This window comes from Primulina eburnea, chromosome 1 (genome assembly GCF_022965805.1).
Source record: "Primulina eburnea isolate SZY01 chromosome 1, ASM2296580v1, whole genome shotgun sequence".
NCBI lineage: Eukaryota > Viridiplantae > Streptophyta > Magnoliopsida > Lamiales > Gesneriaceae > Primulina > Primulina eburnea.
This window is the reverse complement of record NC_133101.1, coordinates 64451773-64479504: the sequence shown is the minus strand read 5'-3', so window position 1 is coordinate 64479504 and position 27732 is coordinate 64451773. Positions and strand designations below refer to the sequence as shown.

The following is a 27732-nucleotide window of genomic DNA, read 5'->3' as shown; positions in this document are numbered from 1 at the left end:
ATTACTTTTTATTGTGAATATGGGTAGGGTTGACCCGTCTCACAGACGAGTCTCACATATTAAGATCCATGAGACGGTCTCACATGAGACTCATTCTTATTTCAAATGCTTAGAAGTGCATTACCTTAGTTTTTTTTTTTTTTTTTTTTAAAAGACACTTACCCGAAAAACTCGAGATAATGACAGTTTTCAAGCAACAACTCGGTTTATGACACAAAACCAACATAAAAAATGTGTGTTCTATCACTCTGAAATTATATATGGACGGCAAATCTCGTTCATTTGATGACTACATATAGCAGCAAGAAACACTGTTTCACATAATAATAACAATTTCACAAAAAAAAGAAAAAAAAAAGATTGCTTTCTTTGTGATTTCACCTCGTTCGATGTACAAATAATGGTGTCCTCGATAATATGTAGAGTCACCTTCCCAATGTGTGAGATTGTCTCATTAAAGAGTTCCAAGCAAGCAAAGCAGCACCTACGGCCGGCTCAACCTGGTTTTGTCCAAGGAAAAACACAAGAAAAAACCGCGGTCAACATCCGAGAATGATCACGAGTACAAAATGGGATTTTCTAGTATTTTAATGAAGTCGAAAAACATTGCTTTCCACTCATGAGATGCAGGCTGCCGAGAAGAAGAGTGTTACGGAGAACATGAGAAACGTAAATAATGGAATTGAAGATGCTTATAAGCTAAAACCTAAGTATCGAATGGTAATATTCCGGTCAGAGATACAGACAAGGATGGTAACTCCTGGCATTTTCACTACGAGACTGCGAGAAATTTGAATGACTTGATCTTCTTGTCAAGATATCACATAACATAAAAGTTCTTGATGTTGTATGCACTTCTTGCCTTTGTTGGCACAAAGATTAGATTATTGGACGAATGACTGTACCAATTTTAAGACGAGTCGGCCGGAATTTTGCGAGTTATGATCATTTTGTTATGAAGAGGTTTGATAGTTTCTGGTCCACTTGGTTACCTAATTGCGTTAAGGCAACTGTCTCAATTATAATGAAAAGGTAGTTTCTTATGGTTTCTACAACATAAGGCATGGCGTTAAATCCTCTTCTGCATATCCTGCTAAGATAAAAAAATTCTGCTACCTGCGCAACAAGATTACTTAATCCAAGTATCCACAATCTTGAGACGAAATAAAAAAAATTAGATGATATATGAGATGTCAGAGAGTCTAATGTAAATGGCGTGAATAAGGGAAGCAAACAAATAAGATATACTCACCTTTGGACGAATAGGAAGAGCCCCTGGGAAGTCCTTGGAGATGCAATTGATTACTTCGCTACCAATGTCCCATCTCTTATTGGCTTCAAGAACACCTCCAACCATTACGAGAGGAAAATTATCCATTAGATCTGAATAGAAAAATTCAGTAGGATTTATAGTGAATGGAATTTGTGGTTTAGGCTTAATTGTATACTGCCAATACAGCAGATGATATATTATCAAGAAAACAAATTGTCATCGAGTGCAAAACCAATATATCCTATTCATAGATGCTTTCACGTAGGAGAAAATTAGAGTCCAATTAGAAACCCGTAAGTAGCATGCAGTCATTCTGATAAAAAAAATGTAGAAGCTCAAAGATTTCTCGGATCTCAAACATAAATATTTGGTGTCATTGCCACTTTCAAACCAGTGGGAAAGTTGGAGTAACATAGGTAGATAGGAAATGCAAGAGAGGCAAAACATACATCACATGGCATCATAAATTTTAAGTTCTGTGCCCATGGAATGGCATGACGCACCTTCGCCACATAGCTCCAATCTCTCGACGACAGCTTTTACACTTGAAGCCAACTCTTTAACAGCATCATGTAAAATCTTGTTGGCCACTGGATCACCGGCATCTGCGCAAGAAACCACAACTGGAACAAGAGCAGCTATCCTTGCCCAAGATGGATCTGCATAGGTCCACCTAAAATCAAATTTAAGTGATTCTTATTTCCCAGTATTGCCATTCCAATGATTCATCTTTCTCCACATATCAAATTGCACAAGATTTTTTTTTAAAACTGCGAGTACAGGTTCTAGCTTTATCTGGTGCCAATTGACACACACTGCCATACAACTGACTGAATCAAGAGGTATACCACACAGCAGCTCAAAGTTAATTTATATTATCAATGGATCCTTGTTCTCATCTTAGTTTGAGCTAATATGTAAATATGAGCTACTTTATATTTATTGAAGAAGCCATGACACTACAAAAGTTTGTCGTTCTTAGCATAGTGTTAAGAGAAAGGGTTAGGAAACATACAAATACACAGCACAAAGGAGTGAAAAACAAACAAAGGAGTACGTTTTGCACACCAATATTATAGCTAACAAGAGGTGTTCCATCACAAACACGGTAAGAACAGCCACCAACTTAACTGTATGGATAGCTAAATTAGTATTATTTACACTGCTACCACAGAAAGTGCATCTTCACAAAGCCCAAATCTTGTCTTGAATAAACCCATCTAATCTATAGCATCCAACCTTACAAACTTCTAAGTCACATTTCCATCGAAGAAAACAAATAGCATCTGTTTGGTTGTGTTGCAAACTTGCATGAATGTAACAAAAATTGAGGACAACAATGATACAAGGCATGGATATTAGTATACTTTGTAAAATCAAATTCATCTGCAAAGTGCCTGTCAATCAGCTACAGTCATTTTATTCAAATGCAACTACCACTAGCACATTGAAATTTTATCACTGCTGGTCTATGCATCAATAGCATACCCGATTAGTTCATCTGGTGAAGAAAGTTGGAGTTCATGCAAGATACAGTCAATCAGTGTTGTTTCTGGGCCTCGACCATCATGAGCCCTTATAACAGCTGTCAGTGCCTGTGCAGCTATACCATACCCACTGAAACTCAACATAAGAAAAATAACAAAATTTTAACCTAAAAAAATTGAAAATGTAGTTGTGACTACTTGGAAAGATGCAATGGGCATATAGAACATAATTTTTTATTGGAGGAATTAAGTACAACTGTTAAATATCTAGACTATTCCTTGGTAAACTGTAACTGCCCTCGGTCGGATAAGCTCATTCATCAAAGATTGGAGGTAATAACATCGGATAAATCTTAATCCTTTGACTTTCTCTCCGGTTTAGCAATTCTTTTGTTTGGAATCGCATCTTTCAGTTTATGAATGCTTTCCTCAGAATTAGGTCAAGAAAGTCGTAGTAACTGAATCGTCGCCAAGTGAAATTTAATAATGAAGCCCGAAGGCCCAATTGGATGCTAGAGATTACCAAAAACTCATCAGTAAGACAGATAAAAAGTTAAATACTGCTTTCATGATTGAATTACTTCAAAAAAATCTTTCTGACAATTATGATAAAACATCTGACGAGTGGCAATTAAACAAGGTCTTTTAAAACTGCAATATGCAAGATTCAGAATATTTGAAGGCAAAATTTAGAATGATGATAGCACCGTTCTATCAATAATGTAGAGGAGCATAAGTTTTGGAATATGTACATGTATAAAGAAGTAAATACATCTCGACAAAGATGGCATGCATGTACAAGTACTATAAAACCTCTACCTTCCCCAGTCGCCTAAAATTGGTCCAGCACCAGCAGCCCGAGCTTGTCTCCCATCTTCTGTAAATCCATAGGCAATGGTACCCGTACCAGCTATGAGAACACATCCATGAAGCTTTCCCATAGTCCCACAAGCCAAAGCTGCCACAGCATCATTCTGGACAAATAATCTGACATGGCTGGGAAATATTTCCCTGAGATATAAATGGAAATTGAGCTTAAAAGTCAGAAAAGGTAGTGGTTAATAATGGCAGAGTAAGGGTTAAAAAGGTGTGTCAGTTTATTTAAATTTTATGGATCAAGTTCATCAAAGTTGAAATACTCAGAGATCAATCATCTCGCAAACATTCGCGGAATGGAAATGTAAAATTCTTAATATTTAAGTTGTCCCAGCAAGTCTCTGTACCAAAGTGAGGCAGAGAAATCAGATGGTAATGTCATGTTGCAAAACTATCCTTATCTTATGATGAAATTCGAGCATGTATATAGTGGCGACCAGTTGAGACTTGGAGGTGGGGTAAGGGCCTTCTAAGTTCTAAGAATGCTGAGTTAAAGTGATTCTACACTGAAAAAGAATGAATGCAAATGTATAAGAATGCATGGCAAAATAAAATCTTAGTCAAGTAGACCTCAGCCAACTGAGTATTCGATACTGATCTGTTGGATGATTAACACCAGATACCGAAAGACAAACAGCTTGAACAGTAGAACGTGTTGAAGCTGACTTTGAGAGAGCTTCTGCCATAACATGCTCTAAAGTGTCTCTAGCTGCAGTTTCTGTTAGAAAAGGACAAAGAATCATTCATATTTCCTGTTATAAGATGAGGTTGACGAACCTGTCGCCTTATCTTTTTTCACTTAATGCATTCAGTTCAGGTGATATTTCACATTTACAATATCAAGTCACTAACTCCAGGACGTCAATGCAAATTGTAACATATCAATTGATTTTCCATAAATTCAGCATTCAACATATATTTGAAAAGAAAATGACTCGTCTTCAGCTAGAAGAATTTTATTGTTCGGGAAATCCTCATCTAGTAATCTTCTTGAAACCAAAACTATAAGAAAAATCTTGACCAATGCTCAAAAGCCACTCCGACCCACTTAAAAAAACAGTGTATATATCTGTATCCCAGCTGCTTTTGCTAGGAATTAATCCACACAACCAAGATAATTTTTACTATCCAATGATATTATCCCACCAAGGCACCATGCTAAACTAAAAAAATGAGCACGAATTTTCCAACTACAACACGTAACAAAGTACAAAAATCGTAAATATGCATACGTGAAGAGATACAAATATACCTCCAACACTGTTGTGATTGGAGCAGCCAGCCACTGCCCGAGCAAGGATGGGCAGAGGGTCGGGCAGCGGCTGAGTGAATGGTAAGAAAGACATGCACACACAAACAGTAGAACTGGTCCCACCATCAATACCCAGGATCACTTTTAGGCCATCAACGCCACCATTCAAGAACACATCATCGCCACCATTCAACGCATTAAACCCGCGTGCGGCAGCCACCAATTCATGCTCGAAATCCCAGATTTCCCGGTTCCGATACCGCTTCATTTGGTCGTAAAATGAACTCAGAACCTGCAAGAAGTTGCATCTGTTAATATAGTGAAGTGGGCTGTTTGGAGAGGAGAGTGTGATTGGTGGGATTAAGCTATTTGTGTTTGATGTTGCTGAAATCGGTGATGCTCATTGGGAGGTCGGATTTCACTGGTGGAGCTCGGTTCAAACCTTCGAAGGGTGGTTGGGAGGTTGGATCTTCACCTTGGGAGCTCGAATCAAACGCCTCGAAATCAAGAAACACAAACAAGAGTGTTAGAAGGGGGCCGAAAGGTTGTTCCGGCGTAGCCCCTCCGACGCTCAAGTCAGAGAACAGAAAACTGAGAGAGAGTAATGTGTGTGCAGAGAGAATGTGAATATATGAATTGAATTAAACAATGAACGGAACCTGATATTTATAGGAGAACAATAGAGTCCTAGTTTGGCAGATTAGGATCTTCAGAATCTTCAGAAGATTTGATTAGATCTTGCCCAGATTTGATTTAGATATCATGCCAGATTTAATTAGATCTTTAATGGGCTTTACCTTTCTGGGCTTTGATCTCTGTGGGCTACGCGCTTAATATCTGAGTAAGAGCTCTCGTAGGTATGAGCCCGCCTGAAGCCAGTACCTTATGGGAGGTCGGCTCGGGAGCTCGGCAGAGGATCTCCAATCGCCCCGATATTACCTTCTTGGAGGTCGGCTCGGCTTGGGAGGTCGGCCAGGGAGCTCGGCGTGGGAGGTCGGCTGACCTCCCCGATCGACGGAACTGCTGTTATGGGAGGTCGGCTGGGATGACCTTGGGAGGTCGGCATGGGAGCTCGGCGTGGGAGGTCGGCTTGGGAGCTCGGCGTGGGAGGTCGGCTGACCTCCCCAATCGAAGGAACTGCTGTTATGGGAGGTCGGTTGGGATGACCTCCCAGATGACCTCCCGCGCTTCCCTGAATGCAGAGTTCTCAATTAGATGGGCTACCGAGAGCGGGCCGAGCCCATCCTCAATCCGGGGGTATCACGAGTCCCCCCCTCAAGTCGAGCTGACGTTGTAAGCCAAAAGCTCGTTGTGGTTTGAGCTCTCGGTGGCCCATGGGCTGTCCTGAGATAGGTCGGCCAGGTACTTGGAGCTCGGCAAACACTAAATAATAACATGATGAGGTCATACTGAGAGAGGTCGACCGGGAGCTCGGCCCAACACTTAATGAAATAATAACACGAAGAGGTCATCCTGAGGGAGGTCGACCGAGAGCTCGGCCCAACACTTCATAAAGTAATAGCACGAGGAGATTATCCTAAGAGAGGTCGGCCGGGCTATGGGAGCTCGGCCCAACACTTGATAGATAATAACCTGATGAGGTCATCCAGAGAGATGTCGACCGAGCTATGGAAGCTCGGCCCAACACTGAGATGATAACCCGAGGAGGTCATCTCGAGGGAGGTCGGCTGGGAGCTTGGCCCAAATAATAATCCGAGGAGGTCATCCTGAGGGAGGTCGACCGGGAGCTCGGCCCAACACTTCATAAAGTAATAACACGAGGAGATTATCCTGAGAGAGGTCGGCCGGGCTATGGGAGCTCGGCCCAACACTTAGATGATAACCCGAGGAGATCATCCCGAGGGAGGTCGACCGTGAGCTCGGCCCAACACTTAGATGATAACCCGAGGAGGTCATCCCGAGGGAGGTCGACCGAGAGCTCGGTCCAACACTTCATAAAGTAATAATCCGAGGAGATCATGCCATGAGAGGTAAGCTCGGCCATGGGAGGTCGGCTGAACCCTTGACAAAATAATAACTCGGTAGGATCGTGCCGTGGGAGGTAAGCTCGGCCATGGGAGGTCGCGCTGAGGGAGCTCAGCTCGGCCCAATACTTGAGAAAATTATGAAACTTTGAACAACGGATTTCTTGCCGAGCTGATGTGAGTACTAACACCTGTCCATCGTGATCGTGGTCAGACGAGCTATGCTGACATCAGAGCTCCTGAACTGAGTGTAGATGAAAAACCTTGTAAACTTGGCGTAACCAAGATGAGATGAGCTTTGAGCTCCTGAACTGTCTAAGGGTGAAAACCCTTATAAACTTGGCATAACTAAGATGAGGTGAGCTCTGGGCTCCTGAACTGAGATCGGGTGAAAACCCTTGTAAACTTGGCGTAACCAAGATGAGATGAGCTCTGGGCTCCTGAACTGTCTAGGGGTGAAAACCCTATTCAAACTTGGCGTAACCAAGATGAGCTGAGCTCTGGGCTCTTGAACTGACTGGGGGTGAAAACCCTTATCATACTTGGCCTTATCATACTTGGCGTGACCAAGATGAGGTGAGCTCTGGGCTCCTGAACTGACTGAGGGTGAAAACCCTTTTCATACTTGGCGTGACCAAGATGAGGTGAGCTCTGGGCTCCTGAACTGACTAAGGGTGAAAACCCTTATCATACTTGGCGTGACCAAGATGAGGTGAGCTCTGGGCTCCTGAACTGTCTGAGGGTGAAAACCCTTATCATACTTGGCGTGACCAAGATGAGGTGAGCTCTGGGCTCCTGAACTGACTGAGGGTGAAAACCCTTATCATACTTGGCGTGACCAAGATGAGGTGAGCTCTGGGCTCCTGAACTGACTGAGGGTGAAAACCCTTATCATACTTGGCGTGACCAAGATGAGGTGAGTTGTGGGCTCCTGAACTGACTGAGGGTGAAAACCCTTATCATACTTGGCGTGACCAAGATGAGGTGAGCTCTGTGCTCCTGAAGTGACTAAGGGTGAAAACCCTTTTCATACTTGGCGTGACCAAGATGAGGTGAGCTCTGGGCTCCTGAACTGACTGAGGGTGAAAACCCTTTTCATACTTGGTGTGACCAAGATGAGGTGAGCTCTGGGCTCCTGAACTGTCTGAGGGTGAAAACCCTTATCATACTTGGCGTGACCAAGATGAGGTGAGCTCTGGGCTCCTGAACTGACTGAGGGTGAAAACCCTTATCATACTTGGCGTGACCAAGATGAGGTGAGCTCTGGGCTCTTGAACTGACTGAGGGTGAAAACCCTTATCATACTTGGCGTGACCAAGATGAGGTGAGTTGTGGGCTCCTGAACTGACTGAGGGTGAAAACCCTTATCATACTTGTCGTGACCAAGATGAGGTGAGCTCTGGGCTCCTGAACTGGCTGAGGGTGAAAACCCTTATCATACTTGGCTTGACCAAGATGAGGTGAGCTCTGGGCTCCTGAACTGACTGAGGGTGAAAACCCTTATCATACTTGGCGTGACCAATATGAGGTGAGCTTTGGGCTCCTGAACTGACTGAGGGTGAAAACACTTATCATACTTGGCGTGACCAAAATGATGTAAGCTCTGAGCTCCTGAACTGACTGAGGCTAAAAACCCTTGTAAACTTGGCGTAACCAAGATGAGGTGAGCTCTGGGCTCCTGCAAAACATGGTGAAAACCCGTGTAAGCTTCAATAATTTTGAAAGAAAAAGTGTAATTTTAATAATGTAACTGAATATAGCATCGAATACTTAGGTCCTTTCTACAAAAGTAACTGACAGAATAAAAGAAATTAAAGGTATAATATCTAAGTGATGTTATTTGCGGAGGTTGTAAGCATTTCATGGCCTCCTCAATTTCTTCTCTGCCAGATCTTCGAAGTAGTAGGCACCCGAGCTAAGCTTATCCATCAACTTGAATGGTCATTCCCATCTTGGATCTAACTTTCCCACGTCCACATCTTGAACCTTCTTCCAAACTAAGTCTCCCACTTGAAAGCTCCTTTTGAATGACCTTCCTATTGTACGATTGGGCTGTGCGTCTCTTGTAAGCTTCCATCCTTATGGCCGCGGCTTCCCTCTTTTCTTCCAAGAAATCTAAGTCTGCTGCTCGCCTCTCACTGTTTTGTTCATCATAGAATATTACTCGGGAGGTCTCTTCGTCATCTCTGCCGGGAGCACGGCCTCATTTCCATAAACTAAGCTGAAAAGCGTCTCCCTGATGCCAATCTTCAGAGTGGTTATGTACGACCATAGCATGCTTGGGAGCTCTTCCACCCAATTTCCTTTTGCATTCTCACGTCTACGTCTTTGCTCAATCTTCCCACAGACGGCGCCAATTGATGTTGCTGAAATCGGTTATGCTCATTGGGAGGTCGGATTTCACTGGTGGAGCTCGGTTCAAACCTTCGAAGGGTGGTTGGGAGGTTGGATCTTCACCTTGGGAGCTCGAATCAAACACCTCGAAATCAAGAAACACAAACAAGAGTGTTAGAAGGGGGCCGAAAGGTTGTTCCGGCGTAGCCCCTCCGACGCTCAAGTCAGAGAACAGAAAACTGAGAGAGAGTAATGTGTGTGCAGAGAGAATGTGAATATATGAATTGAATTAAACAATGAACGGAACCTGATATTTATAGGAGAACAATAGAGTCCTAGTTTGGCAGATTAGGATCTTCAGAATCTTCAGAAGATTTGATTAGATCTTGCCCAGATTTGATTTAGATATCATGCCAGATTTAATTAGATCTTTAATGGGCTTTACCTTTCTGGGCTTTGATCTCTGTGGGCTACGCGCTTAATATCTGAGTAAGAGCTCTCGTAGGTATGAGCCCGCCTGAAGCCAGTACCTTATGGGAGGTCGGCTCGGGAGCTCGGCAGAGGATCTCCAATCGCCCCGATATTACCTTCTTGGAGGTCGGCTCGGCTTGGGAGGTCGGCCAGGGAGCTCGGCGTGGGAGGTCGGCTGACCTCCCCGATCGACGGAACTGCTGTTATGGGAGGTCGGCTGGGATGACCTTGGGAGGTCGGCATGGGAGCTCGGCGTGGGAGGTCGGCTTGGGAGCTCGGCGTGGGAGGTCGGCTGACCTCCCCAATCGAAGGAACTGCTGTTATGGGAGGTCGGTTGGGATGACCTCCCAGATGACCTCCCGCGCTTCCCTGAATGCAGAGTTCTCAATTAGATGGGCTACCGAGAGCGGGCCGAGCCCATCCTCAATCCGGGGGTATCAGTGTTTTTGGGAAATATAGTATTTGGCCGGCAACAATGGGACAAACGCTTGAGGTTTAACTCTGTGAAATGGACGAGTGTGGAAATGAATTGAATATTGAGGTTTTTTATTTGTGGACCGCATATTATAATATATTCGACGAAATTTGTGGCACATAGCTAAATGTGAGTTTAATTTATGTAATATCAAAATTTTCTCTCTTTCTGATTTTTTTTTTTAAAAAAAAGGTGTTTATGCAATACTTATAGTCTAGGGGTATTCAAACTTCGGATAAAATCGAAAAAATCGAAAATCCAAACCGAAAAAATCGAACACTAAACCGAACCGGCAACCGAATTTTATAATTCGGATATAAATGTTAAAACCGAAATTAATTTGGTTCGGTTTCGGATTATAAATATCAAAACCGAACCGACCGAAAAAATCGAAATTTAATTAAATTAATAATGTTATTTTTATTTTATATTATTTATTGAGATGATATTAGTGAATGAAGAATTATTTTGAATAATACTTAGTTGATTGTTATTTATGTAATTCATTTGTACTTTATATTTAAATATTTTACTAAGAAATCATTTAAAAAAATAACATATTATATTTTATAATATATTTATATTATTAATTTAAATAATTGTATCAAAACCAAAATAATCGACCGAAATAACCGAACCATTTCGGTAGAAAACCGAACCGAACCGAAGAAAAATGGTTCGGATATCGGATTATATATTTGTAAAACCGAAAAAAACCGAAATAAAAAGTCGAAAACCGAACCGAACCGAACCGACCGATGAACACCCCTAACTTACACCCACGACTATTTTTCGATGAAAGCGATACAAAACATTTAATATAATATATATATATATATATATATATATATATATATATATATATATATATATATATATATATATATATATATGATATTGATGAACAAATTATTTTAGATGTAATATAAAATATAAAATTTTGAGTATCAAATTAGAACAACTATAATAATATCAATACTTATTACACTTGTTTGCTCAAATATCATATATTCATATCCGATTGAAAGGAGTTTATAATGAAATATCATATATTATTAATATCATATATTTAATGTTTTATATAAATTTTCATCTGAAAATATGTCATTAATAAAAATTGTTATACAAGTTAAAGTACTAAAAATATCATATTTTAATGTCTGACTTGAAATATTTAGTGTTAAAATATCATATATTAATACTATATTTTCAAGGTTTTTGTCGAATTTTCATCCGAAAAACACATATCATTAATATCAAAAAAACTTATATATGTTCAGATACTCAAAAATCATATATTAATGTCACATTAAAACATTTAGTCTCGAAAAATCATATATTTGTTTTAGATTTTATGCTTTGTACCGAGTTTCATCCGAAGAGAATGTGTCAACTGATTGACTGCTAAACTCTTTTAGGGTTAGTCAAAGACTGCAGAAAAAATTCGATCTGATATGAGCTGGACACACATTTAACTATTAAGATAGATATTTATTGATCCTTTGCTCTTGAATCAACGAAGAAATGACTTTGGATAGAATAATATTTGGACATAAAAAGTATTATTTATTCTCATAAGAGATAATATAGTCACATAAAAGTTTTTTGTATTTGTAAAGTGTGTATTTTAAAGAAAGTTCTACTCAATTTATCATTTTCTGATTCAACTTTTATAAAAAAAAAAAGAACATGTATATGTTATGCTAACAGGTATTTAAATAGTAAAAATACATTGTTCTAAAGCACAATTTAATATATGTACGTATATAATAGACAAGCATATATAATATGTATGTTTTATTCACTTGTATTTAATAGACAAGCATAATAATTCAAAATTTTGCTAACTAGTGGTCAGGTATAAGTGACAGATAAAAACTATATTATACTCTAATTTATGCATGCATATAATTTGGAAGACATAAAATGGAATATCGGTTATACCACATTTTAATAGTTACTTTTTTTGCCGTTGGTGTAGGCATGGTGATGCGCGACGAAGAGGAAAAATTCATTATAGTCAAAATAGTTTTGATAAAAGGACTATGAAGTATCAAAGAAAGAGAAGAAAGTTATAGGCATGTTTGAAGCTCTGTCATGGATATGCAACACATATTTCACAATTGTCCTCTTCGAGGTGGACACACAGCTAGTCTTCCTAACTGTGAAGGCAACAAATGTGGATTTGACTGAGTTTGCCGAGAAATATTATCTGTAAACTCAAATTTCTCTGTTCATCTTGTTCGTAGACAAACAAACGAAATTGTTCATGTGTTGCTAAGTATTTTTTTTTTGGTTGAAAACACCGATATATATATTGATGATCTTTTGAGTGTATACTTTGATACATTTAATTCTGAATGATCGATGTTTTATGTTTTAAAAAATTAGTAATTTTTTAAAGTATAAATACTAAATAGCCTGGTAAGCGTTATTTCTCTATGAAGATTTTTGACCTGATGAGATGAACCAAGGTGGTCTGGCATGGCCTGGTGGTATGAGCCTGAGTGGTCTGACATGGCCATGTGGGATGAGTCTGACATGTCCGGATGGAATGAGCTCGGGTGACCTGGCCTCATGGAATGAGCCTGGATGGCTTGGTTTGGCATGATGGAATGATCGTGGGTGACCTGACCAGGTAGGATGAGCTGACCTGACCTGATGGGTTGAGCCCGAGTGGCCTGGCCTCATGGGATGAGCTTGGGTGGCCTGACCTGGTGGGATAAACCTAGTTCGACCTGATGGGATGAGTCCGAGTGGCATGACCAAGTAGAATGAGTCTGAACTGGCCTGATAGGATCAACTCGGGTCAGACGATTTGCACACTCAATAAGTAAAATGTCAATGGGGAGTTGGAAAAGTTTCTGGCGTGATTACTCCGACGCTCAAGTCGACATAGGGTTCATTAAGTAGATAGAGAATTCATTAAATGCAGTATAATGCAATATCACTTGTTTCGAATAAATGAGCAAACCTGAGTATTTATAGGGGAAAGACGACTTTGATTATAGTGCTTAGACATTGTTCATGACTAGACATCTGCTCATGACATGCCCTCTGTCAACTGCCCATGTTGTGTCTTCTGACCACTATACATACAATGTCCTTTGTCAGTAGGCATGATGACCCATACTAGTGGGCCTATCTCCTTGCGATCGGCCAAAGTGGGAAAGAACCTGATCTAGAAATATCTTTGCTAATGATTAACTAAGATGAACAATGGTCGGGCGAGATGACCCTGGTCGAGGGAGATGAAACCGGCCGGGGGAGATGAAACCCACCTTGGTTGGACGAGATGACCCTGATCGGGGGAGATGACTCTGATCGAGGGAGATGGACCATGGTCGGGCGAGATGACTCTTTTCAGGGAAGATGAACTCTAGTCAGGCGAGATGACCTTGGTCGGGCGAGATGAACTCTAGTCGAGCGAGATGAACTCTACTCAGGCAAGATGACCTTGGTTGAGGGAGATGAACCCTGGTCAGACGAGATTAACCTTGGTAAGACAAGATGACTCTGGTTGGGCGAGATAACCCTAGTCCTGGTCGGAGGAGATGAACCTCGATCGGGCGAGATGACCCATGGCTAACTTCTACTGGGGCTACTCAGTTTCCTAGGAGCAACTTGGAATTTGGTTCTGCTTTGGTCATTCCTTCCTATTCGAGTCCAAAGATGACTAGGACATCTCCAAGACATCACCAATATGTTTGTTTCGAATGATTATATTTGAATAAAACTGTAAATTACGATTTTATATTTTTTGATAATTAATATAAATAAAATTAAATATATTAATGATAATATCCTAATTTTGTATTAATGATCTGGTTGTTTGATTAGTCTGAGATAAACAATCAAACATTTGATAAAATAATCTTATCTTGGTTCAAAATTCAAACATGAGATTCACTGGAGATGATTATCCTACTGGGATATTTCGTATTTTGTGGGTCCTTCCTTGTGACATGGCACCAATCTTAAACAATGTAGCCTTATCCTCTTATCATAAATCCAATCCTCCAAAAATCACCACCACAAATTTTCCCACACACTCCACGTTCATCTAAATCAGACAATCAATAAATAAATATATATTACTTATAAAATATATAAGAATATGTCGTGACAGAGTGGTAAATATAATTCAAGAAATGGCGTCAACTGCATGTTTCTTGAACAATCTTGCAGCACTGTCCTCTCCAGCTGCAAGAGCTTTTTCCCAGCGCAGCAACGCGGTGAAATCCGGTCTGGTGGTGTGCCGGGCCGCCCAGAAACAGTCTGCGGCTCATGAAGACGGTGGCAGCACAGCCGAGGCGGCTGCAATGTCGCGTAGATTGGCTCTCACTGTGTTGATCGGTGCTGCTGCGGTGGGGTCCAAGGTTTCACCTGCCGATGCTGCTTATGGAGAATCTGGTAGATGCTACTTTTATATACTCGTGTCAACCATTGTTTTGTTAAGGTTATTAGAAAGTTGTAGCCTCTGAAAAATAATACATACTATGGCAAGGGAAGTTTTAGTGCAAAACATGTGAGGTCAGATTAAGGTGTTTTGATGACTTCAAATATTTGATTTATACGTAAAAGTGTGAACGATTTCACTTGAGAAGTATAAAAGCACCTACTTCAATTCCCACCTTGGGGCTCACAGCAGATCAAGATTCAATTAAATAATGACTGGTGGTGTTTTTGGTATATGCAGCCAATATCTTTGGGAAACCAAAGACCAACACAGAATTCACGCCTTACAACGGGGACGGGTTCAAATTAACCATCCCATCAAAGTGGAATCCAAGCAAAGAAGTAGAGTTTCCAGGACAGATTCTGAGATACGAGGACAACTTTGATTCCACGACCAATGTTTCTGTGATGATCACTCCTACTGACAAGAAGTCCATCACTGACTATGGACCCCCGGAAAGCTTCCTTTCTTCAGTAATTTCCCATATCCTCTTAAATTTTGTTTAAACATAGGACCCCTGGAACTGTCTTGGTGTACTGGTCTACGTTCCGGATGATTTTTATTTTTTGCAACACTTTGAAAGTTACCATCATTCCATGCCGATATCTGGCCATTCCCCAGTTATTAACTTTCCCCACTCCACCTCCGATCTATGCTATCCCAAGAATAGCTTTAGAACGAAACTTGACATGATAGTTCCCTTAACTCAATGATGAATTCAGTCGACCAAACCTTGTAACATGTGTACAAGTAACAAGTAAAGCTCATTCTGATAATCTATACCTTCCTAGCATGAGTGTTCTCTGTTAAGTTGGAAGCATGATTTAGACGATAAACCGGAGCTTATGTGGAAGTGTATCTGCTAATTTTTCAGGTGAACTATCTTCTAGGAAAACAAGTATACTTTGGTCAAACTGACTCAGAGGTAAATCACTTGTTTACACTGATAGATTTACATATACAGTAGCAATATCATTGGCGTGGATCCTTAACATTTGGTGATGTATTTTCTGGTCATGAACAAGCTTCATTGTCAATTTTCAGGGAGGATTTGATTCAGGAGCAGTGGCAGCTGCAAATATATTGGAGGCTTCAACCACAGAGGTCGGTGGAAAGCCTTTCTACCTTTTATCGGTTTTGACACGAACAGCCGATGGAGATGAGGGGGGCAAACACCAGCTGATATCTGCCACGGTGTCAAATGGGAAGCTGTACATTTGCAAGTCACAGGCAGGAGACAAAAGATGGTTCAAAGGTGCTAGGAAATATGTTGAGAATGCGATAAACTCTTTCTCTCTTGCCTGAATGGAGAGATGGAGATTCGAGTACTTTGTATGTAATTTTAACCCCAGGCCTAAGGTACTTGATCCCTTCTGTTTATCTCAGCCCAAAGCTGTTGGCTTATCAATTGGATAACATGTCAAACATGTTTTGTAGCCGTGCTCACGTAAATATACACGACGAATTTACAACATATTAAAATTATGTACATACATTTAATTTAATTCATATATATATTTTATAATTTTATATCAAAAAGAATTATTCGTCTATTTTCTAAAGAAAGAGCTGTATAGTTCTATCATTTCAAGATTCTGAAACTAAATCACAAAATAATCCAAATTCTTTAAATCAATCTATTTCAAGAGAAGAAAAGAAAAAACAATGTTCGTTTTTCAAAGAAGATTTCCATGTCGTCTACGGTCTACTATTAAGAAGCAAGATTAGGATGAATAACATATTTTGAAGATGAAACTTTTTGGAAAATACAGACCAACTATTTCATACTTTTCTTCTCTTTTTACTCTCATTCCTTCAACACATTTGTATCTTTATTTTCCAAAAAAAATATAATCTTTTACATTTACATCAGCCAAAAAAATTGTATCTTCTATATTTTCACAAATTATGAAAAAATAAATCACAACGGCATTCTTTAAACAATATCACCGAGCTGGTGCGTGATGTAATTATATTAAAATAAACATTTTTGAATATTTCAAATATTTATTTCTCAGTGATAGTTTGAAGAACTCACAAAATTGTTAGAAATTTCAGCATTAAACTCGAACTTGAACTCAAACTCGGGTTCGAGCTTTAAAGTTTTCTTCAAATTCGACTCAATTTAGTTCATCTACACCCCTTTGGTGCAGAATATCATTTCATCAATACTCGCTGTCAAACGGAGGCCAGATACTGAGATTTTCCATAATTCACACAGGATATAAACCACTCGAGAATATGATGAATCAAGAATAATAAGTACCAGAATTATTATCACGCTGACCGCGCAAGTCCACATTGAATTCAGTTAATCGTTAGATTGACATTTAAAAGAATATACATAAAAGCAATGGCAAAGGAATACAATGTTTGAAGGAATGGTGTTTATCAAGTTCCTCCGTTGCAGTGGTGGACACCATTACTCTGCTTTCCATTGTAATTCATGTTTACCTGATGTAAGCCCCATATACGTATAGTTCCATCGTCGCTTGCAGAAGCAAGCATATGGGGATTGACGGGATTCCAGCTAACACAGTTGACAGCTCCCGCATGTCCAGCCAATGTCAATATCAGCTCTCCTGAAGATCTGTGCCATATATAAATCTACAGAAAGTATTGAGCTATTAGCAATTATCTTCCATGAGATGGGGATTTGAGGGAAAAAAAGCATGTTTATTGTTCCAATTAAAACGCACAAGAATTCGTAATCATCAGAAGAGGATCGAGGTTTAAATTCAATCCATGAAATTCCAAAACTTTTCTGGATCGTATCGTAGTCCATAAAAGTTAAGTGAATGGATAATCTGATACATATTAGCAGAGAACATCCATGATCTGATTATTCCACAGTTAACGAATGGATATTCAGCACAAAAAAATATTCAAGGATAAAAAAGGACTTGGTATAGGAATTTGAAATCCAATACAAACAAGTTAAACATGTAAATAGATGGACTTCAAATCCATGGATTTCAAGATGACACTAACCACTGGGATAGATTTAAACTTTGGGTTTGAAATAATTTGATTTGAAAAAGCAATTTTAATTCTTGAAGCAAAGTAAACCCGTAACCCTGCCTCCTTGTCTTGTCCATACTTCGGTTACCTTGCTACTAGGAAAAATTATTATACTTTATATGAAACTGAGTACGTTCTGGAATTTTCTTATTTTCAAAGTTTGATTATACAATAATACAAGGAAATAGCAACCGTACTATTGCCACTCTTAGCCCTGAAAAAACAGATCATGGAATAGCAGAATGTGCTAATGAATTAGGTTCGGTGATTCCTGGACTGGCTGCGGCATGGAGTTATCATTTGAGGATATGGGAAAGAAATGGAGACAGGGAGGATTGAAGTTAAATTAGGCATCATTACGTTTTGTTGCAAAACTTAAATGACACATCGCATGTACCTATGAGATTCCAATTAAAAAACCACTTGGTAGAAGCATTCAACAAATTCATTATGGGTAGGTGAAGGGTCAGGGTAAATTTTACCACCAGTAAGTACACAACGTCATAACCTCTTTTTTCACATGTACGGGCCCAGTGTGACTCAGAATTGGTTACAAAATCTTCCGATTTCGAGTCGATTAAGCACAGGTCTTTCGAAGAATTCCCAGTTTCACAAATTACAATCAATTTTAAAAGTTCCGACAAGAAGGAATATATGGACACATAAATTGTAACAAAGGGAAGACTCAAGTCGTCACCAGTTTTGTCTCTTATGAATAAATCAAAAGTTCAACTAAACCATCGAATGACTAGTTAGATTTTTTTCAAGAAAACCATTTCTCTCAATTTGCATTACGAAGTCCACAGAAATGCATAACTGAGTATTCTTTCTTCCCAGGACTAGAAATTTAGATAAAATAGAAGCAAAAGAAAACATATAAACAAGAATACCATGGAATATAAAAGATAACATCGTGATCAGAAGGTGAATAGAAATATTACTTGTGAGTCCTCACTTCCACTGGCAATGAAAGCTTGTTCTAATCCGCCGAAACAAGCCCTCACAACAAAGCGGGTACGCTTATGGCCCTTGTATTTTGCTACCAGCTTGGCACAGCCGTCTATATTCCAAAGATGAAGTTCTTGATTCATAAGGCTAACTAGCAGAAACTTGCCGTCTTCAGATAGAGAAAATGAAATTATTGTCTGATCTTCCTCAATAAATTTATCTAACTTTGATTCCCATCCACATAATAGTATTGTGGTTTCCTTACAAACAGATATCAGCTCTTTTCTATCAGTAGTGATCCCCAAGTCAGAAATCCTAATAGTTCTCTGCCCTTTCCAACAATCTACCTCTTTTCCTTCCAGATCCCACATGCTGATGCTTTTATCAGTAACACCAGAAAATATACTCTTCCCATCTGGAGCCCATCCACAAGAGATCAGGCCAAGACCATTTTTCTCATATATATGAATGCATTCACCGGAGACCATATCCCATCGTCTAACAGACTCCTCCGATCCACAGGTAAGAAGTTGACGATCATCTGGGCTCCACGACATATAGGAAACAGGTTTCTCGTGACCAGATAATCTATGTTTTACAGAAACTCCACCATCAACTGCAACCTACAATGAGTAACAAAACGATAGAGTAGTCCATCTAGCTATCCAATCACATATAATTGCAAATAAAGACAGCTGTATCCAAAACATATCATCGCGAAGAAAAAAAAGATAACACAGTAGTCATAAACACTTGATGGATGAGGTGGATATCAACTTATCATCTAAAGAGCAAGCCTCTTCCACATTCCTCGAAAACGTTTTTGTAAAAAAAGTTCAAAATGCATGAAACTAATGGAACTCCAATTATGTCAAAGATTTCATCAAAAAATATACGTTAAAGATTCATTGTTATTTAGAGTACAGTAACTGTAAATGACGACATGGAAAACTAGTATACACAAGCCGATTATCTGACATAAAGGAGTCTAAAGGGTTTAGAAAAAACATGACCAACACTAACCAATTCATTCATAAATAAAACGAAAGACACTTAGGAATTACCTCCCATACAATTACAAGAGCATCACTGGATGAAGACGCCAAATATTTTCCATTGTGAGAAAATTGCAAGAACCAAACTTCGTCACTGTGTTCATGCAATATCTGGAGGGTTAAAAAACAATGCAAGATATCAGTAGTCACCGAACACAGCAGCTTTTATGGAAAATACAAATTATAGCATTCCAGTCCTATTTGGAGTAAATAATTTTTTTGAGAAATCAGACATATGGTAAGCCTGTCATTATATTTGCAAAAAAAGAAAACATAGTCAATAAAACAAAGTAAATAAGTTGGTTTACTAGAAGTTTCAATTAAAACAGAAGAAATGATGGTGATCACAAATACCGATTATGCAGACAATTACGTGTGCTGTTTTACTCATTTAAACCATCTTCCTTTTTTATTTTCACATAAGAATAAAATTAGACAAGTTTGAATAACAAATGAAAGGAAGAAGTTTAAGTTGGAATTCACATAGTCATCAATGTAATGAAAACCATATTGACTGCCTCATGCTATTGTTACCAGTAAACTGTTTCATATTATTCTCAACTAGTCAAAATCGAAAGTGGTATTACCTGCAAGGTTTGAGAAGGAATCTGGTTTCTTCCACACTGATGATCAGTGAGTAAGGACATTTCTCCGACTGATGAGTTGTGATACCTACAAGCATCTCTTTGCAAATCAAGAGCTTGTTCAACAAGATGAACCAATCTCTTTTCTGGAATCATCACAGTTGGAGGAAGCAATTTTTGCAATTCCTCCAGTAACTTTTTACGCGACTTTAGCCTAGACTCCTGACCAGAAAATCCATCGAACAAATTCAGGGAGGGAAACAAAATAGAGGAAGACAGCTCGCGAACTCTGTCATCATTTACACAAAGTGGAGCAATCTCAGTCCTCAGAGTCTTCAAAGCATCCATGAGATTATCTCCATTCAGAAGTTCAAAAAATTTTTGCTCCATTATTACAAAAGATGCCAGCTTATTAATAGTTTCATCTGCAAGGCCAATTTCATGTAATGTTGCTACACTTTCATCCCATTTACCATCAAGAATTTGCTGCATAAACAAATCTACTACAGTTGACTGCAATGGTATTCCCGACTCTTCCTCCAGATGAGCCCCTGTCTTTGTGTAACCAAGAGAATACAACGCCTCAGCTATGATTCGAACAAGTTCAACCTTCTTAACAATACCTTTTGAACCAATAACCTCAACATCCCCTTCAGATTCTATGGGGCGAGCCATTGAGTAACCCAATGAGCAACTAGCTCGATCTCTAACGGATACACCGTTTGAAAGACCTCTTAATTTTTCAGAGGATGCTTTCACACGTTTTGATGGTGGTTCGTCATCCTCTACACCTCCCATGAAAAGCACAATTCAGGCCATATATGAATGCCACAAAACAGCAGTGAAAAAGTATGACTCTTTCCAGTATCGATAAATGAAAGACAAAGTTCTGCAAATCACGATGAACAAAAAGGATATAAATTGATCTGTCAATAAAATGTTGCCTCCAGCAACTGCAAGACTAAGAGTAAAAACACAAATAATGCATCCAGTGTCTAGCATAGATTTAGCAACCAAAGTTCAACATCAATAACTATAAATGCACAAGAAGAATGACAAGCATTAGATGAAATATTAATGATCAATATCAAAGCAATAAAGGTAAAGTCATATGCATGTCATATGCATCAAGAAGGGATTTTTCTCAATATTTTAACTTTGAATGAATGCTCAACCATTAGAATGAGTAAACTATCGGCGAACACATGTACACACACGAAAATGAGAGAATCAAGATGGATTTTTATATGGTTAGTATCCTATAAATCACTCGGAATGAAACTTTTAATGAAGTAACGTCATATTCATGAACAACAAACAAGAAAAACTCCCGAAGTAATTTTTATCATCGGGTGGGCTGGTGTGGTGGGAGGGAATCCATTTTTGAGCAGGCAAGGCAACATCTGGGAAAACGGAAAAAATGCTAAAAGTCTAGCTGCTTTTCCAAAAACCAAGTGATGAACGGGCCACATGAAACAAAAGCCAACACAAAATTATCAGAACAATTCATTAACCCATGAATCTAATCACGTCTACCGAATGTATAAACAAAGGGAAGTCATACACCGATCCCCAGAGCATTCAGACCCCCAGCAAATCGTATGAACCCAATCTAAACAAAGTGGAAGCAAATCGAAACCACTAGGGTTTAACCAAATTGGGTTCAAATCAAACATCGAGCCTCAAATCTCACCAGATACAGGTTTGATTTCTAACAAGGACAACGATCAATGGAAATCAGTAAATTATATCTAACAAATTAAAATCAAAATCCAACTCACGTAATATCAAGATAAATCGCGGAAACAATAAATTTAACAATAGAAAGCCGAGAGGCCACGCAAGGAACCGATGGATGTGCAGGAACTTTAATGGCGTGAGGACGTTACGGAGGCGAGCGGCGGCGGATATAGAGGGTTATAGATTGGTGAGTAGATTGTGGGTGGTTTCTTGTATAATTTTTTGGAGTATTATCCTCTGAGGGATCGTGGCAAAGTTATATATATCGTATCCCGCATCTGTCGAAATATGCTTCGACACACCATGGTTTGATTATCGTTTCATATTATTTTTTCCTTTTCTTCTCTTTTTTATTTCAAAAGATTATTTCATGATCATGATTTTGATTTTGATTTTGGTTTTGGTTTTGGTTTAAATTTTTTTATATAATAATCTATCGATAGTAAACCTCGTGCTAAGACAATAACTGATTTTATATTAATTTGTAGAGTTAAGAAATGCGTATAAGAAAATTTGAATTTGATTTTAAATTCTTGATAAGTTTCTTTGAGTTAAGAAATACATGCACAATGCAAAATTTAAGTTTATATAAATGAAAATTTCACTCGAATTACATGATGTTACGCTTGATTGATAGATATGAAATGACGAAATATAATTTTTTGAAATCATTCAGAAAGACAAAACTCACGTTAATTCATTCGTTTTTCGTCGCACAAACAGCACCGAGTTATCAGGCTTTTCCACCGTTAGCAGCTTACAACGAACAATAATAGAAGCAAATTGAGACAGGTCTTCCCAAGTATATCTAATTGCGTCAACCACGTTTTTCGAGTCTAATTCAAACACCACATTCTGATAAACCATATTCCGCACCCAACTAATAGCTTCCAACAAACTCATAGCCTCCCCTTCGTCTACAAGACCACCAGAGTCATCCCGCAAGATCATACCCAAGCCCGTAACATCTGCACCATTTGGACAAGCCACATCAACAGTGCATTTGACAAATGATTCAGGAGGTGGATGCCACAACACACACACATTCTGTTCTGTTTAGAGATTTGCCATCATCAGTTTTCCCTTGAAACTTCATTGTTATCCACTCATATAGATCATTCATGACTGTACACACTATCCCCGTTGAAACATCTGATTATGGACATATCATGTCTATTACTCTTATCCAAGTGGGATAGAAATTATCTAGTAGGAAAATGTCATCTTATTGTTTTCGGCTACTGATAAGTGAAAAAAAGAATAAAAATAATAGTAAGTAAATTAAGAAATTGATTTTTATTGTATAAAAAAAATATGCATTCAAGATGACGATTTGAATGTGGACTCTCGAGTCTAAAAGTTAATTAGAGGTGCTGTCTGCATTTTTTGATTTCGTCCAATAACACATCAAGATGAACTATTGAATATACATTATTAAAAAAATTTAACGGATGTAAATCATATTATCATATGTAATCATATCATTAGTCATAAATTCAACACTAGCCTTATGGTAATACATCAAGGTCATATACAACGAACCAAATACATGTGAGGTACCTATATTTTTTAGCAACTTCACGTCCATTTATACGTGGTCTGTCGGATTTAACCTTAGGGTATGGTGTGTTTCTATATCCTACAACATTTACAGAAGGATTTGGAGTGAGGGATTCTCGTAAATGATTCATTGTCAATGCCAAAATTTTCCAATCCCCTAGCAAAGAGCAAGCTAACTAACTGTATCGTACCAGACCAAAGATTGAACATTAATATCGAAAGAGGAAAGAGTGAAGTCTTTGAAGCCATCTCTTGGCCTTCAAAGTACTTCTTTTCTACTTCGGTCGAATCTGAAAGGAGCCGATTAAAGTCCACAATACTTGAAAGGGATGCTAACCACCAATTAATTATTAATTGTTCGATTTGATTCAAGTATCTAAAAATTTGAAGTTTGCTAGGCTGGTTTGTGATTTTTTGGGAAAAACGAATACAGTTTGTGCGGTAGTAAATGCACTATCCAGTAACATGGGGCATCGATCATGTCCATAGCTTGGAAATGCTTCTTGTTTTTATACCTTTAAAAGATTTTCCAATCTATCTCCCTCTTAAAATTCAAGAAGAACATGCATTTTTCATAGAAACACGTTAAATAAAATAATGAACAGAAATAGCAATATAACATTCTAGTATAGTTTCCAACAAACTTTCAAGGGTTCTAAGTAAATTTTGGTACTTTTATGTGTTTCTTGATAACAAAATGTGTTGTATACATTAGTATTTAGTTGCCACACAAGCACGAGAAGAGCCAAAGCACGACTTTTGTGCAAAATATATCTGCATAATAATCAATCTGTAACAGATGAACAGTACAGAAGTCCAAGTTTGTTGGCAATATTACATCAGATCACCAAAAAGAAAAACTAAATCATATCATTCTGTTTACATAAACGTTCATTTGCAAACTTATCGGTTAATATGATATATATATATATATGCATAGAGTTTTCTAAACTTGATCATACTTGAGATGAAAGCATGGTTGCATTCTCAAGCGGTTGCTGCTTCAGTGACTTGTTTTGCCTCGAGCATTTTCTCGTATTCTTCAATAGATTTAAAGAGTTCGGAGAAGTTTCCCTTCCCAAATCCTCCACACCCACCTTTCTGATATACTTTTCCTCCTTCGTCTTTGAGCATGCACCCGATTCTTTGAATTATCTCAATAAATATTGTTGGCCTGTGCTACGTATACAAAGTTAGACAAGTCTTTTCAAACACTCTTCGATATAGGATCTAGCATTTTGCTTTCCGTTCCCACACAGATATTCTAAATGAGAAAATAAAAAGTACTCCAATCTTTTTATTGCAGAGAAAGAGAAACAAATCAAGTAAAAGCTAAAAACGACGAAAACAGAACCTCAAAAGAAAATTCATAGATAACGATAAAAATTCAGTCAGGAATCAGGACCATGGGAACACTTGGTGTGAGTGAAAATGTCCTATACTTTCTCAAGCAATGGGAAAATGTCTCTTGAGTCAAATAATGCCTTGTCCCCTTGATGTCACAGGTGCTTGCATCTTTCTTGGCATTTACCAAAAAAGAGCAACACTGATAGTCTCCCTGAATTTTACAGCAGCGTAAACATTTGGTTCTATGAATTCAGTGCAAATGCAATGGCCAATGGGACCCATAGTGACAACTGAATGAGCTTACTGTAAAGAAAAGAACCTTTGAGATAAGCTAATATATTGTGCAATAAAAAAAAAACAGGATAGTGCTATTTATATATTAGCTGATATTTGCAGAAAGTTCATATCATTTACGCTCCAAAGTGAGAAGCAGAACAAACAATCCAAGTTAATCATGCCTTGTGGTTTTACCGATAAGAAGAAAAGAGACGGCAGACGCTAAGTGAGAAGAGAAAATATCACCAAACAAGCAAATTAGCACACATCATTTAACATTGCTAGTTCTACTATCAACTTTATTTCTTTTTATTAGTTAAAACACTTAAAAATGAATTCATAGGCATAGAAAGGCTTCCACAAGCAGCTTTCTCAGGTTGACATGTCTATTTCCTGTTAGATGAAGCTATGTAATGTGTAAATCTCATCAAAAGATAGAGATGTGAGGAGAGTATGAAAAGGAATCAATAAAGCTCCCCGTGAAAGTTTTGGGATTCACAAAGGACTGAGATCATGCGAATTCCCTGCTAGTTGCACAACACAGTTGGAGGCTGGGAAATCGAATCAACTACCGTAAGAGTCAACCATCAATTCTGGTCCACAAGAAGTAAAAGCTCAAACAGGAGACTACAGTTCACATTAGCTCTAACCAAACTTATGTACCCTTTGGGTACCCTCGGGCAACAAGAATAAAGTGGTGGATCGAAGCAGTAGTCTTGCATAGCATTGAGCCAAGTCACTGGCTTGTAACAAATTCTAGACAGGATCGTATGCAAAGAAAAAGTGTTGCTTTTTATCCGTTCTTTAATCACGTCGTCATATTGAGGTAACTGAGGAATACATCTCAATCTCTTTATAATTTTCCATGCACATGTGGACTCTGAATACCCCAAAGTTCATTGTCCAAAATCAATTCCAATATTGATCTTTCAGAATTAATCATATTGTATCATCAAACACAATGCAGGGAACCAAGCCTGATTTACAGCAGTCATAGAGAGTGAACAATAACCACAACAATCATAACACAAACATATACCTGTCACCAATAGGCTTGGTGAATATCTGAAGCAAAGTCCCTTGGTCATCCCTGTCCACCAAGATCTCCAACTCCTCGCACTCCTTAATATGTTCATCGGTAAGCACGTCTCCAGCCCTGCTTTTCAAATTCTTATAATAAGTAGGAGGTGGCCCGGGCATGAACTCAAATCCCCCTACCCAACTTCTCTTCCTCATCTCCCTCAAAGTCCTAAAAATATCCTCACTCACCAATGCCAAATGCTGCACCCCTGCCCCTTCGTTGTGCTCCAAATAAGTCTGTATCTGGCTTTTTCTTTTCGTCCCAAATACCGGTTCGTTCAATGGGAATAACACATTCTCATTGTTGTTCGCCAGAACCACAGAATTCAAACCGCTCTCCGTTGTACCAATATCCTCAGCTGTGAATTCAGCAAAATCGTGGAACCCGGTGAACTTTTTAAAGTAGTCCACGACAGGGCCCAATTCGGGCACATTTCCTACCGCATGATCAAGCCTCCTGATCCCATAATCCAGTTCTTGATAAGATTCGGAGTGTTCCACCGGCTCAAACCCGGGTAAAAAGGAGAACTTATTATTAATCGCCGAATCGTCACCATCATAGCTGACGAAACGTAGAACCACATCACCATACAAATGAACCTCAGCAATGGCTGTTTTACTGTCTGACAGAAACACTGGTGGTGAGACGGGTCTGGCACCGCGGGATACGGAAGCAGAGAAGGCAGAGAAGGCGGATTCGACTTCAATGGCGAGAGCGCGCACAGCGAAACCATGAGATGAGGAAAATGAACAGTGATTGGAGAAAGAAAACGTAGGAATAGAGGCCGATACAGCAGAAGCAATAGAGGGTGAATATGGGGCGGTGAATAGGAAGTTAAGGTCGCCAGAACGAAGAAGATAAGAGGCGTGAACAGAGTTTCCCGTGGACAGGTCCGATTTGGCAGATAATGGCATGCCCAGACCCCATGAAAAACGCCGAGAGGTGTTGGTAGCGTCTCCGCACCAAAATTCGACGTGGTGGAAGCTTTTGACGAGGAAATGGTCGGATTTCGGGTTGCTGCGTTGGAAATTCTTGAATCCCACGAGCTTAAACGCCGTGGAGTCGGTGGCGGAGGAGGAATCCTTGCCCATTTGTTCGGTTTGATTTGATGTGTGCTGAGTGGAGTCGGTTTGAGAATGGAGGATTGTGGGCGAGGTGAACGAGGACGAAAACGGTGCCAGCATCGTCTGTTTTATAGCGAGAAGGATTTGCGCCAAATTGCAATATATTCCTTTATTGAATTTAATATTTAATTAAAATATATTTGTACTTTATTTAAATACTATATTATTTTTTTGGAGAAGTTTTTGAAAAATTCTCAATCAAAAAATTTTTTTGGCTTCACTCCCTACCCACAAAATTGTGGTACTATGTCATACAAAATGTGGTACACTTCATGTGGAAATGTGGTACACTTCATGTGGAAATGTGGTACTAAAAAAGTACCTAGGGACTGAACACAAAAAAAAATGGCGGCTGGGGACTGAACCCAAATTTCCCGTATTTTA

At 38.9% G+C, this 27732-nt stretch overlaps 4 protein-coding genes across 5 annotated transcripts; 1 reads left to right on the top strand and 3 right to left on the bottom strand.

Annotated features, from left to right (window-relative positions):
- Nucleotides 1-218: 218 nt before the first annotated feature.
- On the bottom strand, nucleotides 219-5156 carry LOC140841689 (uncharacterized). Of its 2 annotated transcripts, none has more exons than XM_073209301.1 (7): nucleotides 4889-5156; nucleotides 4207-4354; nucleotides 3580-3771; nucleotides 2762-2890; nucleotides 1777-1946; nucleotides 1253-1347; nucleotides 219-500 (listed from the first exon to the last, which is right to left on the bottom strand). In XM_073209301.1, the coding sequence occupies exons 1-7, from the start codon at nucleotides 5154-5156 to the stop codon at nucleotides 426-428; spliced, it is 1077 nt and encodes a 358-aa protein (XP_073065402.1). In that variant the 3' UTR covers nucleotides 219-425. The 2 variants fall into 2 exon arrangements, with proteins under 2 accessions (XP_073065402.1, XP_073065391.1); XM_073209290.1 differs by having other exon boundaries at nucleotides 220-500; nucleotides 1253-1383.
- Nucleotides 5157-14261: 9105 nt separating this feature from the next.
- LOC140841656 (oxygen-evolving enhancer protein 2, chloroplastic-like) lies at nucleotides 14262-16048 on the top strand. The gene is made up of 4 exons (XM_073209232.1): nucleotides 14262-14566; nucleotides 14853-15085; nucleotides 15487-15537; nucleotides 15657-16048. The coding sequence occupies exons 1-4, from the start codon at nucleotides 14305-14307 to the stop codon at nucleotides 15915-15917; spliced, it is 807 nt and encodes a 268-aa protein (XP_073065333.1). The 5' UTR covers nucleotides 14262-14304; the 3' UTR covers nucleotides 15918-16048.
- Nucleotides 16049-16857: 809 nt separating this feature from the next.
- LOC140841652 (WD repeat-containing protein 26 homolog) lies at nucleotides 16858-22285 on the bottom strand. Its single transcript, XM_073209218.1, has 5 exons — nucleotides 22002-22285; nucleotides 20224-21109; nucleotides 19646-19747; nucleotides 18575-19204; nucleotides 16858-17219 (listed from the first exon to the last, which is right to left on the bottom strand). The coding sequence occupies exons 2-5, from the start codon at nucleotides 21016-21018 to the stop codon at nucleotides 17004-17006; spliced, it is 1743 nt and encodes a 580-aa protein (XP_073065319.1). The 5' UTR covers nucleotides 21019-21109; nucleotides 22002-22285; the 3' UTR covers nucleotides 16858-17003.
- A 1992-nt stretch (nucleotides 22286-24277) lies between these two features.
- On the bottom strand, nucleotides 24278-27433 carry LOC140841645 (4-hydroxyphenylpyruvate dioxygenase). The gene is made up of 2 exons (XM_073209206.1): nucleotides 26183-27433; nucleotides 24278-24694 (listed from the first exon to the last, which is right to left on the bottom strand). The coding sequence occupies exons 1-2, from the start codon at nucleotides 27406-27408 to the stop codon at nucleotides 24508-24510; spliced, it is 1413 nt and encodes a 470-aa protein (XP_073065307.1). The 5' UTR covers nucleotides 27409-27433; the 3' UTR covers nucleotides 24278-24507.
- Between the last annotated feature and the right edge of the window lie 299 nt (nucleotides 27434-27732).